Source organism: Mchenga conophoros, linkage group LG10 (genome assembly GCF_057382185.1).
Source record: "Mchenga conophoros isolate Kocher_MC1m ecotype Shallow Benthic linkage group LG10, M_conophoros_male_GT1.1, whole genome shotgun sequence".
Lineage (NCBI taxonomy): Eukaryota > Metazoa > Chordata > Actinopteri > Cichliformes > Cichlidae > Mchenga > Mchenga conophoros.
The window spans coordinates 21,464,441-21,481,893 of record NC_140535.1 but is presented as its reverse complement, the minus strand read 5'-3'; the positions used below and the strand labels follow the sequence as shown (position 1 = coordinate 21,481,893).

General features: G+C 41.9%; 1 protein-coding gene across 1 annotated transcript in view; it reads left to right on the top strand.

Moving 5' to 3' along the window:
• Window positions 1-429: 429 nt before the first annotated feature.
• Window positions 430-17,453, top strand: part of LOC146565867 (calcium-binding protein 8-like) — a 30,302-nt gene continuing 13,278 nt past the window's right edge. Inside the window, exons 1-4 of the mRNA XM_085289288.1 lie at window positions 430-1,354; window positions 6,769-6,893; window positions 12,308-12,451; window positions 14,331-14,443. Of these exons, the coding sequence (XP_085145414.1) occupies window positions 6,776-6,893; window positions 12,308-12,451; window positions 14,331-14,443 (375 nt within the window). The 5' untranslated portion in view covers window positions 430-1,354; window positions 6,769-6,775. The remainder of the gene's footprint in view (window positions 1,355-6,768; window positions 6,894-12,307; window positions 12,452-14,330; window positions 14,444-17,453) is intronic.

Genomic DNA, 17,453 nt, shown 5'->3' with positions numbered 1-17,453 from the left:
TTTCAACCTCAAGGCTAAAGACTGCAATCGAGCTGCTGCGGTCCCACTGATGGGGGGAAGCTGAGGCTTCACATGGTCTATTATATAATTAGTATACGGAGTGTAAAATGGGGGTATTTTCATCAGAGGCTGGAAACACAGACAGCCTGATAAGAACGAAAGGAAGGTCTAATAACAGTGGTTTAAAAATAAAAGGAAAAGAAAGAAAAAGGCTTGGGTGGAGGAAGGTGCCTTGAATCTTGCAAGAAGATGAAAAAGATGAAGACCTGGGAAGGGTGGTGGGAGTGAGGGATGGAGTGGGGGGTAGACACACTGCATCATTTAAGTACTGCGGCTGATGTCACTTCCTAAACACCATAATTGGTCATCAATGACTCTTATAGCTGTGAAGAATGGCTAAATGAAAAAACACAAACACACTTCCCCGGGGCTTTGTTTCAGTGATTCGTTGAACCCTTAATTGCTCGGACCTCACAGCCTCTCTCTCTCACACACACACCTGATAGAAGGGCAACTCCCACTGAGGACGGCGTCGCATATCTTCCCGCTCACCTATACACAGCCTGCTGCCGTCGCCCCCCTTATGTGCCCCCTCCCTTACCGGACTGGACTGACAAATGGGTTAAATCTGTCAGCAGGAGTAGCCGTGATAGATGCACCAGGAGCGTCGGGAGATCCCTTCCCGTCCCTTTGCTGCTTGACAAATCTGCGCTCAAAGCTTTCGCCGTGCATCATCCACGCTGTGGTTTGAATTCGACAAGGAAGACTGAATTAGATCGTGTTTTTTCTTCATTTCTTTCTTTTTAAAATTTGTTTTATAACAGGCGACTGAGAGAAGCAGCTGCAACAGCAGCACCGGTTCTTAGACCCAGACCCGTGGGCGGCTGGGTGGCGTTCGTCTGGGCGAGCTGATAGGACGCAGATTTGGCACTCTACCTACCAACTGCTTCATCCCAAAACGACCCCAAATTCTCGAGACATGGCGATGAGAAGTGAGATGTAGGAAGCGGACATAAGGCCATTCATGTGGGTCTGTGTTTCAGCCAAAACGGACAACATTTCACACCATCACCACCACCAGCGTCCTCCCCATCTAACCAGTTGATTTTTTAAAATAACTATCTAAAAAGTGTGGAACACATGACACGCTGGTGAATTCCCCAGGCAGGTCCAACACACAGACTGAATGAGTCCATCTTTGACTGTCGGACGGACTCCTCAAGAGCACAGGACGGATGCAAACAGAATAAACACATCTTGGCAATTCACACAAACACCTTCAGCGTCTCCGCCAACGGTGCTCTAACAGAACGGGGTGACTCGCACACCGGAGGAAAAGTCGTTTCACGGGCAGGTAGGCTATACCCTCACGGCCAATTAGCGTGCTGCCTCCGGGGCGGCGTGTTAAAGGTGATAAAGGTGATTACCGCGACCTAGAGCCCATGCGTCGGTCCTTCTGATCGCCGTGGAGACGCGCAGGCGACTGCACCTGTTGTAATCTCGTCCGTGTGAATGTGTAGGGCTTGTGTGCGCGTGGGCGTATGCGCGTGCGGAGCACATATAGACCTCAGTATGCGTTGACGAGGTGTGAGCCGTGCTTTTTTTGTTAATGGATGACAAAGTGACAAAACAGCGTGGTGTGTGTGTGTGTGTGTGTGTGTGTGTGTGTGTGTGTGTGTGTGTGTGTGTGTGTGTGCATATCTGAAAATATATATTATTTCTTAAAATCTTTCTGTCTGCGCGAGTCAGAGCGCTGTGTGGGTTTGATCGATATGATTAGGTGATTATAGGTCCATCTCACACGCGCCATAAGTGTAATTACAGTATGATTGTCTCAGTACGCAGCAGGGTGCATAACACTCCATCTCACTCTATGCATTATGCTCTGTGGCTTCTTCAGCCGTTCTCCGGTTCTCTCAGGCTTTAGCAGCTCACATATTGGTTCTGATAAATGGAGACTGGCTGCAGTCTAAAGCCCAGTTGTATTCGTTCTCATTGCCAGATGCTCTAAAACTCCACAGTCATAAAGCGTGATGGCCAAATCTGTCACCTGCCTTACACACATTCATCATCTGATACCCTGGAGGAGACTCGCCTGTGGATGGTAACGGATGGTGGGTATTATAGGTAATTGGGAGTGTAGATTTAGTTTGACTTTGTTTGTTTTTTTTTCGTGTAGTCTTCGTTTAAAGAGGTTGAGGTGGGGGGTGGGGGGGTATTAGCATACATGAATGTTTTTCTTTATTTTCAAATCCTCGCACACCCCATTATGCGGTGAGTGTGTGTGACAGATCAGCAGCTTGGCAGCTTGGAGTGGTGTGTGTCCAGCTGCGCTCCCTCCGCCGCAGAGGCGCGCAGTATGGAACACTATCATGAGTGTCCAGCTTTTTTCCCCCTTGTTGGGTGGGATGCTAACAGCCTCTTTCAAAACACCTGATATAAGATCACATACTCAGCAGAGCTGCTCAATTAGCGCAGCAGCTGCAGATGGGGATTGAAATTGACCCAAGTTGAACTCCAGCAGAGGGGGTTTGGGGCGGCAGGATTCACAGCCCATACAGCGCCTTGTTGGAGAGATGTTTTTAGAATACAGCCTTGATGGGCAGAAGAAAGACAACTGATATCACAGCTATGCAGTGACAGCTAGACAGTTTGCCCAAGGTGACTTCAGTGGGATGCTGACAATGTGACATTGTGCAGAGGCACGGTGAATTATTTAATTAACCATTTCTGTTGGTTTAAAATCTGTAAATCTAATAAGACACAACTTTATTGTGGGCTTCTTGTCGATCTTACACATGTCTTTCTTTGAGCCATAAATTCACAAGACCTTCTCTCCATATTTCTTTTTCCTTTGTGGTTTATAGTAACTGAAGGATGATGAATCACAGAGTGGCATTTTAGCTGTTTCCAGCACTGGTGCTTCAGATGATCAGCTGTGCTCTTTCATTGTTGTTGGCAGGTGGCATAGGCTTTAACTGAAAGTGAAGGAGACATGAAGAGAAAAAATGATGTTTTACTGGCTTGAAGTGCAGAGAGGATCATTGGTTCGTTTATCTGGTATCTATCTCCTGGGCCTGCTTACAGCTCTTGTGCACATCAGAGAAGCCTTGGATGATGTTTAATGGCTTAGTTGTAGTTAGTAGTTGTATGTTTCGATGGTTAACTGTTGGCTGCAGTAGAAGTAAAAACCTGTTCTCCTTGATGTGGAAGAGAAAATCTGATATTGTTAATCTGTTGTAGGATTGCCTGCTTTTGATGGTTGCACTGTGCATATGCTGCTGGAAAAAAAGCAATGGTGTGATCCCCTCATCTCTTTCCTACTATTCTGCTAATGCATTTTACTCCATGGGGAAGAGGTGAGGAAGGTGAGAAAAAAAACCATTATTCTCCATTTTCCCTATGCAACGCTTTTTTTTTTCTCTCTCACTCACAGTACCTCGTTTCGCTTCATCTCAGCCTCTCCTCTCTGAGCTCAAATCTGTTCTGATCACCACCATTGCAGACTTGAAAATGGGCTACCTGGGGTGCAAGTGACCCCACAGTTCAAACACTGTCAGTCAGCCCACTTTGATTCGCTCCTTTCATCCCCTTTGCCCCTGCATGCCCCACGAACACACCTGCCTTTATGTCCACTATTCCACTATTCCTCATCCTGCTCTCACACAGTGAATGAAGCTTATCAGATGGTGGCTCTCTGCTAAATCATGTCAGCGCTAATGTCCATCTCTGTGACAACAGTGGGTGATTTCACAAGTAGAAAAAAACCCACCATCCAAAAATATACAGGAGAAGGATGGAAAACAACAGAGAGAAAGGACCGGTGTGCAAGTGTTTGATTTTTGTGCACGCGTGTCTGCTGGTTTTTGCCACGAGTGAGTGGGCGTTTCTGTCAGGGGAACAATTGTGTGAACAGATGGACTGTTGCAATACATTCTCATATTAATTTCATATCATATGTCTTATTTATTTGTCCGCTGATTGAATAATTCCCATTTCCTGCTCATTTGAGTCGTTGAAGAATTTGAGAATTTATTCTGTGGCTAATGTTCACACATTAAATCTTCATTACTGCCGTCGTCGTTTTGTTCCCATAGGCTAAATACTGGATATCTGCAGCAGACTGCTAAACCATGACAAATAAACAGCATGCATGCATACATCAGAACAAATGTGCCAAAAGCAAGGATCAGGTTATGCACATGACTTGTTCTGAATCCCCCAAATCAAAAGTAACTATCGTATAGCTTTTAACTGCAGCACTGGAGGGTGGAGTGTCTTATCAAATATGCAGATAATGCCACATTTTTAGGCTGGACAGCATTCATAGTGCTCACATATGGGGTTAGATTTATGTCACTGTGAATGAACAAAATCTGACAGAAAAAATAAAAAAATAAATTGAGCATGAAAGATATAAGTCGAATGAAAAAAAATGATGTCAGTGGCAATAAAATTCGGCATCAATGCTGCATTTGACTAGGAGATTGTCACCTTCTCATCTTTTGCACATTTTCCCAGATGCAATGTTTATTGTTTTAGTTTTAGTTCAGACTGAGATGTCATGTGTATCCCAGTGCTGGGTTACTTAATGGGAAATATTCATTTTAAGTTATTTTATTACATTTTTTTTCTACCACAATACAAAGTAAGAGTCATTTTAATTGTCTTAATTTATTGTTAATACTATTTCGTTAATGGGCAGCAGGCTAACATAGACAAAATTAAGAGGAGTCTTAAGTAATAATGTGATTAGGTGAGGGGAAGACAGTTTATAAAGCTGTTCAACTACCTACCTGCTGCTGCTGAGCTTAGCAACAATGAAACAAAATGACTTGACAAGTATGACCCAAACCTTGCTTTAAGTTATTAAATTCTGCTGTGAGAACATGAAGATGAAGGATTTGAACCTGCAGCCATGCAAGCCAGTTTCTAAATGAGCTGAATCTCAGTGTGGTTGTATTTCACTGATGTTGCCAATCCACACAAAGCACCTTCGAGTAATTTTTGGAAAACAGGAGCCAGCGTGGCAGCAAAGTGCAGTAAATGTGGGGTAAAAGCAACAGAATTAATGAGCCATTATCACACATGCACTGCAGCCCTGGAGTGTTTTTGTGTTGTTTCTCACTTCTCTGTAGTGCTGCATGTGACAAAGCAAATGTCCGAATAGCTTTGATGTGATATCAAAGCCTCTTTTACCTGCAGCTCCTTATAGTTTAAAGTCTGCGAGATGACCAGTCAAGCCCATGTGGTCTTCTTTGTGCATGCTCTAAGTAAGCACCACCCTTCTCCAAAACCAACTGGAGCTCTAGTAGTGAGAATGCATTTGAAGTTTATGTGTGAAAACAGCTCAGTGTCTGTTACAAAGCAACAGTAGTTAGTAACAACCACCCTCCACTGGTCACACCAAAGTAAGTATAGCTGAAGCAGAAAGCCCTGTGATTCTATTAAACTGTTTGGAAACATTTGAACTTTTTAATTATGAATTAACGCAAATATTCTCACATTAAGCTTTCATTTTATTTCTCCATGTGACATGCAGCCACTGCAGGTAGTACCTGGAAATGTTTAATAATGAGGCCTCAGTGTGTCTGTGTGTGTTTGCGTCTTGTTGGCTGAGACCGATGTCTGCAGAACAGATATATGTTGCCACGGTGACCGCAGTACCTTTAATGTGCAGGTGAGGCACGAGTAGACCCAGGAGCAGATGGACCGAAGAGCAAATTTCCTCCGAGCGCACAAAACTATGGATACATAAATACTTCCCCGCACGCACTTTGTTTGCTGTCTGCCTCTGTCTCATGCACATATGCAATTTTCACCCCTGATGCCCTCCACAGATCATCAGAACAGGCAATCGCACTGCTCTTAACCTTTTAGGCTGTTTTTGTCTTTGCACACTTTGGGTAATTTTCTTCCCTCTGCTCCAATTCCAAAATCCAAAAAGGATTTCAGTCTAGAAGGAGAGGAGATGGTTTATATTTCTGCCATGTTTCCCATCTCATAGATACCCCCACTTCCAAATCTATCTCTCCTGTCTGGCAGTGGCTGGCTCGCAAAATCCTATTGGGATCTCTATCTCTTCCTACCTACCTATCTATCCATCCATCTTTCTTTCTTTTTCTCCCTCCCTTCAGCTCAGTTCACTGTGTACTATTGGCAGGAATATAACATGAAGCATATCGCCAAAGTGTCAAAATATTACAAGCCCTCAGAGGCATGACTCTCATGAATCAAAACAGAGAATGGCTCTGATCATACGACAGCGTGGGCCACGGTTGATTGATGCCCTGTCTCGCCCCGAGGTGTCTCAGCGAGGTGTTGGGTGGCGTTTGGGACTGTCTGGAGGGACATCTAGTCAGTAGATCTGACAGGGAGGGTTAGAAGAAATTATATCTGGCAAGCGTGTGGCGCTTCTCCTCTGTGGACCAAGGAGACTGAACAAAGACCAAGCAGGACAAAGACAAAAGGAGATGAATCGCCTGACTGTACTATGAGGGTATTATCAGAACAATAGTAGTGGAATATTTTCTGTGACTCCGTTGAATTATAATGTGATTACATAATTTGTCACTGCGATTCTGAAAGAAGGAGACTGGATTGAACATTAGAAGTGTGGAAGGAACAATGTTGCCTCAGCAGGACCTCGTGTTTCTAAAAAAGGGCTCATGACTGCTTAGAATACCCATGCGTTGCCACACATTCTCACCTCATTCTTACCTGTGGCATGCATAGCTTATTTAGATTGTGTGTATGTGTGCTCTGCAGGGAGAAGATGCCATTCCACCATGTGCGGGCGGGCCTGCTCTATCCAGACAACTACCTGAGCAGCTCCCTGGCAGAGGGGAACGAAGCCTTCCAGCTAACCAGCCTCTCCACTGAGGAGCTGGGAGGTGAGTGTGCTGACAAAGGGAGCGAGAGAAGGGGGGAGTGTGTGGGGATGCAGAATGAAGTGTGAGGTACTAGCAATTAATGGTTCGCTGCCAGAACAATGCAGTTACACTGCTCCAAGTCTCCAGAGGAAAAGTTTTTCCATTTAGCCACTTTGTCTGAGCTTGACTGGATTCATTGGTTTCCAATTATAGTGCTCAGGAAATAAAATCAATTCAATGGGCTCAGAAGGAAGCAGTGTCTGACAGAATGTATATATGACCAGTTGATACTGGTATGGTAATTTAAGTTTTCAATTCAAATTCATCTTCCATGAAAATTGATGTTACTGTTCACACCAAAGGCTTTGATGTGACAAATAGATTCTTGGAAAGCAACGCTACACATTAATAATTTGAGCAAAAATACACCTTTTTGTAATGTTTGTGTGTGTAAATAACCAGAAAAAGACTATTTTAAGGAGGTTTATTTTTGCAGCTCTGACCAATACTTTTATCAGTTAAGATCTTAATCTACTACGAGGAATCTAGCAACATTACTAAAAAAAAAACATGGATTCAGTACAGCAAGTGTTCCCTTTAAACTGGTTCATAGACTCTTTGTAAACAAATCCCCACAGTTAGTCAGATTTATAAGGACCACGAAAGAAAAGTGATAAAACTGCAGCCATGTTATAAACACAAGAATCAACATCTAACCCACTGTGGGGCCCAAGTTTTATCTGTTTATTGCATCATGAAAACTAACTTTTTGAGCGTCTGGCTCATAAAGGTCTGATGAAGAGCTGCAATGTGCAGGCTGTTTATTTTTCTCTAGTGAATGCTGGGTTGTTTCAGCCCAAGACTTGCCTCGACTCTTGTGTTGATGCGCATGTAACCGTATAAACATTCACCACAGTAGGAAGAAAGACTTCCTAAATCAAATTCGACATCCAAAATAAACAGTAGATGTGTCCTACAGGGTTGATAACGATCAACCCTGTAGGTGCTAACTGCCAGTAGTGCTGGTAAATTAAATGGCAACTAATCTGACGTAATTATGCTTTTCTTTCCCGGCGATTACTTTGGTGAGTGAAAATTTATCTTTATTGTGCTTTAACCTGGGAAAACAAATAGGGTTTTCCTTTAAACTGGCCTTTACTGAATTTATACATCATGGGCGCACTTCACTGAGTGCCAGCTTTTCTGCAGCGATCCAAAATCGTGCTGTGCATGCAGTACATCTGGGTCCTGATTTGATGTGATTGACCAGGTGTAAAAAACAAAGACTTCTTACCCTATGGTTGTGCTTTGATATGAAACAAACAGCTAATCCTGCCATAGACCGAGGAATGAGAGCATGAGCGTTTGTCTCTGACTCTCTGACTGTGCCTGTTTGTTTGTGCTTATACATGTGGCCCATTGTAGCTGGCTCGAATGAGCTTTAGTATGAAGTACTTTGTAGTATAAATCTTTTAATCCAGCGTCCCTTGTGCACAACTAAACTCAACCCAGTTCAATAAAACAGTTGCTTTACTGCGAGCAGAGCAGGTACAGTAAAACGTCTCATCATCATTAGTCTGGTTGGCCTCTGTCTGTGTCTTGTTAGTCAAGGGCAGCAAGAACGTGAAAGTAGTCTGGCCGTGTGTAGAGCTTTTATATAAATTGAATCTGGACTCTTAGGTTCCAGACATCCTGATGTGGTCTTATCTAGTGCCTGTCAGCTACAGCTTCGTTGTAAGCAATGGGACTGTTTGATGTGGACCAAATATCAGTGGTATATGCTGCCAGCATTTGAAAACTCCTAATCCCACTTCAGAGAGATGCTGAAGGTTCTTCTAGGATCATCTGTTACTGCAGATAGAAAGCTAGTTAATCACCCCTGTGTAGATCCCTCCTATCATTTCTCTAGTTTTAAGGCATTTCATCAATCACATCAAGAACATGTATAGTCCTGGGGGTTGACCACATAATACCGAGTCATGCACAGGCAGGGTTGGAGCCTAACACACGAACACACGCAGGCATTTCACAGTAATATATCAGGGACTAGCTCATTTGTACCCTGTTGAAAATCTACTCTTCACTGTTGAGCTGCATACAAATACATTTCACTTTGTTTTGGGAGGCCGCACATTCACCCGCATTCCCAATCCCTCGCCTCTGTTTCTCACTTTATTTTGTTGGGGGAGGCAGTGGCATGGTGCTTGAGTCTAGTTATCAGCCGTAGGGGATATTTACAGGCTTAGGCGGGGGCTGTGACTGAACTTCAGCTCTCACGCAACTGACAGTGAAAAGACAGGCATAGGAGACAGATCTGAGGCTGACTTAATACACAAAGGAAGGAAGGAGCTGCATGTCAGGATAAGAATATTAATGACACGAGGCCTGAGAGAGACACAGAGAGATGAACTTCATGTAAAATTCATTGTTTAAGGTTTGAAAAAGGGATTAGTCTTTGGGAAATTGTGCTTTTGGTTGTGTTCCTTCTGTAAAGATTTGCAGAACGCTAGGTGAAATGGCACCCGCTCCGACCCCTGAAGCAAAAAAAGATCCGCAACGCACTGAATGCTTGCTCGCTAAAAGATATTAGATAAAGTCCTGCAAAGCTTGTCCCACCTCTGTCGTCTTTATAGCGTCGTTGAGTTCGACCCCTAACTCCAAATCAGAGCTCCCTCCTCTTCTCAGACAGCGCTAACTGATTGACAGGTAGTTAGCCCCGAGATTGGTCAATGTATTTTGTAAGACGGTCCTCGGAGGTTTGAGTAATTCTGCTGCATGAAAAGATAGATGCCTTGCAAGCCGTGTGTTTACTTACAATTTGAAGATAGAAGTAAGCCTTTTATGTGGGAGGAGAGAGTCGGAAATGCTCTTGGCAGTTCTTGTGGTGATTGTGCTGCGTGGAGGGATTGGGACAGTTCCCTCGGGGTTTGTAAAATACACTAAGTACACAAAGATGTAAAAGAGCAAGAACAGGGAGAGAGGGACAAAGGGAGCGAGGGCGGGAGATCACTCTCACCTTGATTTGTCTGTGGCACTTCCAGTTAATGGGGAAGCCTGTTATCAACACCAGGGAAGCACCTTTCAGCACCAGCTACAAACCTGCTAAATCCTGTTAATGATTAATTTCTTTCCCATGGATTAGTCCATCTCCCTGACACCATCTGATGACTCACAATTGCATTTTTAGTTTTTCATTTTATGAGGCTGGAGACGGTATGAACATTGTTGTTAAATCGAACCAGAGAGCGGGTTGTTTGCAATCCGATTGTTCAGTCTGACGTCACTAGCCGTGTCTGGGTCTAAACTCCGCTGCAGGTCCATATATCAAGCGATCACTATGGCATTACTGAAAGTTGAAAAACTGTCTAAAGTCTTTCATCTTTAATAAAATGATCAGCGTTCTGCTCTACCAGGTGTAACAATTGAGTTTAACATCCAGGCATCCATGAAAACGGAATTTATGACATTTAACGGAGTTAGAAGTTAGCAGGGAGTTAGCTCGCTAGCTTCTATCTAAATACAATATAGCATGTCCTGACTGCAGGGTTTTGGAAACAAATTAAAACGTACAGCTCTGTTATCACTTCCAACATAAATGAAGACGGAAAACTAAACAGCAGTGACGTTTGTAGGGTTACTGAAGTTGGGCTAGCTGGTATATAATGATGTGCTACGTGACCGCTAGCGACACAGCTATGTTAGCTTAATATAAACAAGCTAACTTTTTTTTCCCACTCGATAAAAGTTAACGTGAGTGTTCTCGGTGGTCAGGAACAAATGTAATCGCATGGCAGGATGCTGTAAAAGGACCAAACTTCAGCCAGGAGAACAACTGAAATAATCCATCCACAATACGAGGTTAGTCATTCATATACTGCTGCATGGGCTGGGCTTTAGTTACATCCTAAGGTTTTAAAAACTGAGCTTAAATAAATGATTAGCGGTAATAAAAGCCGAGGGAGGTCAACAGGGATCACTGACTGTTTTAGGAGCTTTTTGAGATCAAATAGAAGAAAATACAAAACATTAAACATGTTAACAACACAAAAGCCATATTAAACGCAAACTACTTTAGACCCGGAAGTAGGATTCGTCACGTCATCACTGAACAACCGGATTGCCCTCATATTTAAAACATTAAAATGTATTTTAGCTTCCCTGACAACATTTCAAATAAGTCACATGACTTTGACCTGCGATTAAAATGATTAGCATTGATTTTGGCACAGAAATTGTTGGGTTAAATTACACACTATATATAATATAGTATATATATATATAATATATATATATATATATATATAGATAGATAGATAGATAGATAGATAGATAGATAGATAGATAGATAGATAGATAGATAGATAGATATACATTTTTTTTTTTCGTTTGGACTTTGTTTTTGTCTCTATAAACTCTCAATGATCTTCTGTCCTGCCGCTTCATGTCCATCAGTTAGCAGCTAATTTGTCTGTCTGCTGTTTGGAGCTGAGCAGGTTGTGCACAAAGAGGTCAAGGAAGCCTTTTAGCTCATTCATCCAAATGACCAGTGAGCCCATGCCATACAGAACCTTCATTGTATCTTTATCCATTCATTCATTTGTCAGGAGTTCACAAGAATCACTGCTCCTTCTGCAGCATTGCCCAGAATTTAATCACACTTAAACACAATGATCACCCATATTATGCTCAAGGTCAAGGTCATATTTGTTGTTTTACGGCCAATAACCTGTGAGATGTGGTAGATTGTGAGGTGGGAAGCTACGATGCAGAAAACAGCTGCATCATGCAGCAGCATGTGAGACTGAATGCAAACAGTCACGCTTAAGGCTGGAAATTCAAAAATGTGAGCAGAAACTCTATAGAGCTGAGAGGAACTGACTGTCACTCGTTGTGACCCATTTAACGTACAAGTAGGCATTTGATCGATTGCTGATGTGAAAAATATTTATGTTTGCCACTTTTTTATGGTTCATGGTAATCTTGTTTAATGAACAATCCGTGCAGTTCAGCTGCTAGACATTTAATCGACACCATGCTGCTTTGTTCCCAGAGACAGAAACAATTACTATTAACGCAATTGCATTTTGCGTATCAATCAAAGTAACTTAAATATGAATGAATTAATGTAAATGAATAAAACAAAACATAATTTAATATGAACACAAGAAAGAGGTTTGGGAAATGCCAATAAAGAGATTTCACTGGCTGTTTCAGTTTCCAGCTTATAACATAAATTAAGAAGTTTGTAACTTTATTCCCAACTAACCAGAAACCAACACAGTGACCTCAACAAGATAAATATTTACAGAGAGTTTTATCTATGATAAGTGTGTAGGTTTAACTTTTAAAACATGTGTCTTATCTCCTCAAACAAGATAAAGAAGCTGAGAGACTGACAGTGATGCACAGCGATGTGTTGTATGTTTGCTGCGCAGAGATCCGTGAGGCATTCCGTGTTCTGGATCGTGATGGGAATGGTTTCATCTCCAAACAGGAGCTGGGCATGGCCATGCGTTCCCTGGGTTACATGCCCAGTGAAGTGGAGTTAGCCATCATCATGCAGAGACTGGACATGGATGGTAAGATGCTACATAAGGACACACTCTTGGGTGCATGCATGGAGCAGCAAACCATGCATTTTCACATATGCAAAACACAGAGTGCAACTCTGCATGTGCGACTGTTTTACATAAAATATTTGTGTTTATATTGGAATAAAAAATGTTGTAATGTTATCCTTTTAGAGAGAAGCTTATCATTATCTTTAAATGTGTTGCATTTTTAATGAAGTGTAAATGACTTAAGTAATGCAGTCTTGCAGAACTTAATTCCTCTTTCACTTGCTTGAGGCTAAAAAGGGGTTTTAGTTTTAGTTACAGTGTCCTTCAAACTTTGAAGTGCCTAAATGGCAGCAGGTGGTCACTTATCTAAAATTAATTCACCTGGAGACAACAGAGAGAGAACCTGCCTCCTCCTTAAACTCCTGCTTTGCTTGTAAATTCTCAGAGGGCCGCAATCTCTCATCAGCAGTCCCTGAATCACAAACCAGCTAGTCAGTCTTTCGGCCGGTTCTTATCAGCCTGCTCTTGATTTCACGGCTCACTGTAAATATCAAAGGTCAAAGCTAGAAGCTTTTTGCGTCCATGAGCAGCTTGAGAGCAGCACTGCCATTTGTTCTGCTGAGAGACAGTATCTCTTTTAAAATCCTTTACCCCTGACTGCTATCATCCCCATGTCACCGCTCATAAAGGACTGAAAGGCAAAATTATTTTAAGAATGAGAAATTTTATAAGGTGTCAGAAAACCTGCGCAGTTCTTCGGATGTATTTTATATGTATAATTAAATCAGTTCTTAAGCATTCTTGATCCTCTGATATCCGGCATTATCCTTTTCCCTCAGCTTTAGGCAAATAGTCTTAAAAAAATAAGATTATTCTATATTATGTTAATGCAAATTACTTTTGAGAAGCTGTAGTCAGGCTTTGGAACCAAGCTGATGCTCTTTCATGTGCGCAGTATCCTATAATACAAGATAATGGTTTATTTTATGGGTCTGTAATCTCCTAGTCATTTTTGAAAAATAATTTAAAAGTGATAATAAGACATTTACTGCAAAAAATGCATAATTTTGTAATAAGTATAGGAAGATATATTTTCTCCAGAAGAATGTCTTCATATACCGAAAACTTAATTTTGTATTCAACATACTGAATTGTTGGTGTGTTTATAGAACATTTTCAGGCTCTCTAGCGTTATCTGTGGGTATTGTTTGAATCATTTTTTTCTCTATTATATCTTCCAAATTACAAATAATTTTCAGGAGGGAATAAAAAAAATAATTGACACACACAACGGTGTTCTCACACAACATTACCGCACCTTGTCCAGACTACTAATGCGTCTAATATGCTCCTTACGATAACACGTAATAATCCGAACATTAGATAACAATTTTAACTGGTCATAAAATCAATATTGGCAATATACAGTGTAATAAGTCTGGGTGTTTTATGGTGTTTACAATGTGCTGCCATAGTGCGTGTATTTATTCCACGGGGCGCTGCCTGTTGACTGTTATCTATAACAACATACGGCTGCAGAATACATAATGAAAGCACACGCAAAGTTGTCACTTTTGAATTTAAATCTGCCAAATGATCCCTGAATTGTCACAAAAATCAGTCCCACAGACACACACAGGCACACACTCGTGCAGGTCCACGCATTGTATCCGAAAGGTGAATTAAGGCCGATGCTGCACGAGTGCTCGTCATGGATGAAAGCACACACCCATCTGTTGATCTGTCTCCTTTGTTTCTGGAAAGAAATGAACTTTGTCATAAAATGCATTATTTAACTCTACTTTGCCATCCTTCCTGTCTCAGTATCTGATTGTTTTTTTGTGCTGGTCTGTCTCCTTGCTCCTCTTTTTCTGTGTGTGTGTTTGTCTACCTGCAGGGGACGGCCAGGTGGATTTTGAGGAGTTCATGACGATACTGGGGCCCAAGCTGCTGTCATCTGACAACAGAGAAGGATTTCTAGGCAACACCATTGACAACATCTTCTGGCAGGTGAGAGACAAAGCTTCCTCCTCCCAGCTGGTCAACAGTCTGTTGCTCATCACTCACTCTCCTCATCATTTATCAGTTCAATCCCTTATGCTTCCTCTTACTTCTTCCGCCTCACCTCTGACTATGTATTTTAACAGTCAGAACAAGTCTTACATCTTTGAGAACAGCCCTAGTTTCTCCAAGAACTCTGCAGGCACGCATAAAACATACACACATACACAAAATACACTCTCAGCCCCCCTACCTGCCTTTGCTGTTCCCTTGCATAGCTTTTTCCCCCCCTTTTTGGATCTGAGTCTTAAAGGAAAAGAGACCTGCTGAGAATTAAGTGTGTTTCTTTATGTACGTTTTTGGAGATTTTTGGGCATACATGTGTTTATCATTTAATGTGTTGCAGAGAGCATTATCATAATGAGGGGTTTGGGGATGCACTGTTCAAATTAGGCACCACAGTAAATAAAGCTCATTTGCATGTGCTTACTTTGTTTTTGAAAATTGTTGTAGACAGAAATTAGCTTCTCTCCGAGTCTTTTTTCTGTGCCTCGTAGGTAAGACATGCAACAATAATGAAAAGTGCAAAGTTTTGAGTTTGTGTACGTGCGCTTTTGATGTGTAGGGAGGAGGCTGAGTGCGAGGACGGTTGGATGAGCACAGCGACAGTGCTCAGGAAGCTGTTCAGTGCTTTCCTTGAGTCAAATGAGAGGAGAAACAGGGTGACTCATTGAAATGAAGAAGTGTGTGTGTGTGTGTGTGTGTGTGTGTGTGCCTTTCAGGTTACAAACACACACAGGGCCACATTTGCATTCTTCATCCTAGGTTTCAATGTTCAGTTACTTTAGACAATATAACTGGTGAAACAATGAGCCATTCACGCGCATTCACAAAACAAAGAAAATTCTTGCAAAAAACAACAACCAAAAAAAAGGCAATTTTTAAAACGAGGAATGCTGTGTGAAACAGAACACCTTTTATAAATTAGACACGCTGAATCTCTGACAAATAGATGGAGCAAGACAGACAGTGTGCAAGCCAGAGAGGCTGAAAGAGATGACAGAATAGAGAGAAGAGCTGGACAATAAGCGGGGATGGGGAGTTTGTGGGGGTGGTGTGGGGGGATGCCCCACATAAAGATATCGAAGTACAAAGGAAAAGCACACAAGAAAAAAAAAAAGGGGGGGGGGGGGTGACAGACGGAGTAAGAGAAACTGTGAAGGTCGCAGACAGTGTGCATCTCAAGGGTGATTTGAAATGTTCACCTCACAAAAACAAGAAGAAGAGATGGGGGAAATGACAGTAGAGTCAAGAAGCACAAGGGAGAGAATGGAGCAAAACAATGTAGGAAAAGCAAAAGGGGGGGATTTTGTGTGTGTGTTTGTGAGCCTGTTTATTTTCCACAGACCTCAGTGGGAGACGGGAAAAGAGGCAGAGCCATCATGTTGAGAGAGATGGAAGAGGTCCGCCATGATGGATACATTGTGATGGGCCATAATGACTCAGTTCAGTATGTTCGAATAATATCTGCGCTCTGAGAGATGCATGATGGTTTCACTGGGGAGAGTGGAACTGCCGTGCGTACCTGTTTATTGACTTCTGCGCAGTCGTGTGATTCTGCGTTCTTTTTGTTTGGTGTACCTCTGAAAAAACTCCTCTGGTTCACTGTTGATTTTCCACTGTAGCGTGGTGTGAGTGCGATCTCACTGAGCTTTAGATATCTGCTTTGAAAAACTCCCGAATCAAGTTACCGCATTCGCTCTGACAGCCAGTAAATTAAATTTGAGAAAGCTAGCACCCACTCTTCCATTGCAAATTAAGCTGCAGCACCTAAAGACAGTCACTTACAAACAACAGTTTTTAAACCAATATCTTAACAGTGTTTATAGCTTATGAGAAATATGTTTATGCTGAGCGAGTGGGAAGGAGGTCTGTGGGATCGCCATCGTGTTATGATTGTGGCCAGCCTTTCATTACAAAACATGCCCATTAGGCATGTTTTGTCCTAATGGGCTTCCACATTTTTCCAAAACATGCCAGGAGCATTTCCTGGATTCATGTTCACAGGCACAACATGCAGACAGGAGGAATCGGGCATTGAACCAACCCAACATTTAATGGCCAGCCTGCTCAACCACCTAAGCTACTCCTGCCACCAAAGCATGTTTAACCTCATTTGCAGAAACCATGTATAGTGTGATGTTACAGTGATGACAGGACCCAAACACTGGCCACCAGAGTAGAAAGCCCAAACCTGTAATGAGGCATGCAAGGTTTATGAGCCAGTGGGGCAACCAGAGTAGGCAGGGAGCAGGGAAAAGAGACAAAAATATCACAGATATAGTTTATAAAAAGAAGATTAAGTAGGAAAGAAAAGGTAATCGAGAGCACAGAAAGGATTAGATTATTCATTAGAGGTAAAGGGTTAAATGAAACAAAACGATTTTTAAGTGACTTATTTTAAAACATCATGTTTTATTAAAAATAAAAAAACAACATCTCAAATTGTGTATTGCTATACTTCTTGCTATACATGTAGTTGTAACTTCACTGTGAATTATAGCTGATGAGCCCAACAGCTTTCAGAAAGCAGCATCGTATGTCATCAAAATCTGTCAGCAGATTCTTTCCAGGCATTGCAGGTAAAATGTGCTGTAGCCTTGTTTTTGTTTTCACTGTGGAAAAAGTATATGTGCAAATGTTTGCAACAATTGTCAAATTGTTGTGTTTGGTACTGAAGTCAAATGTTGCTGTTGTTGTTTTTCATTCAAGTTGTACAAAAATAATTAGGTAGTGTGTATCGCAGCTGACATACAGAATAATATGTGTAATAATAAGTGTTACTTAACACTCCTGCAAATCTTCAAGAGACTGAACTTGGTTCTACTTTGCTGTAGTAAAATCTACACTTCAGCAGGGCAAACTTCAGAGCTGTGTAGATATCCGTAAGTTGTGTTTGTAGTAGAGATGGCACGATACCACTTTTTTATGTCCGATACCAATATCATAAATTTGGCTA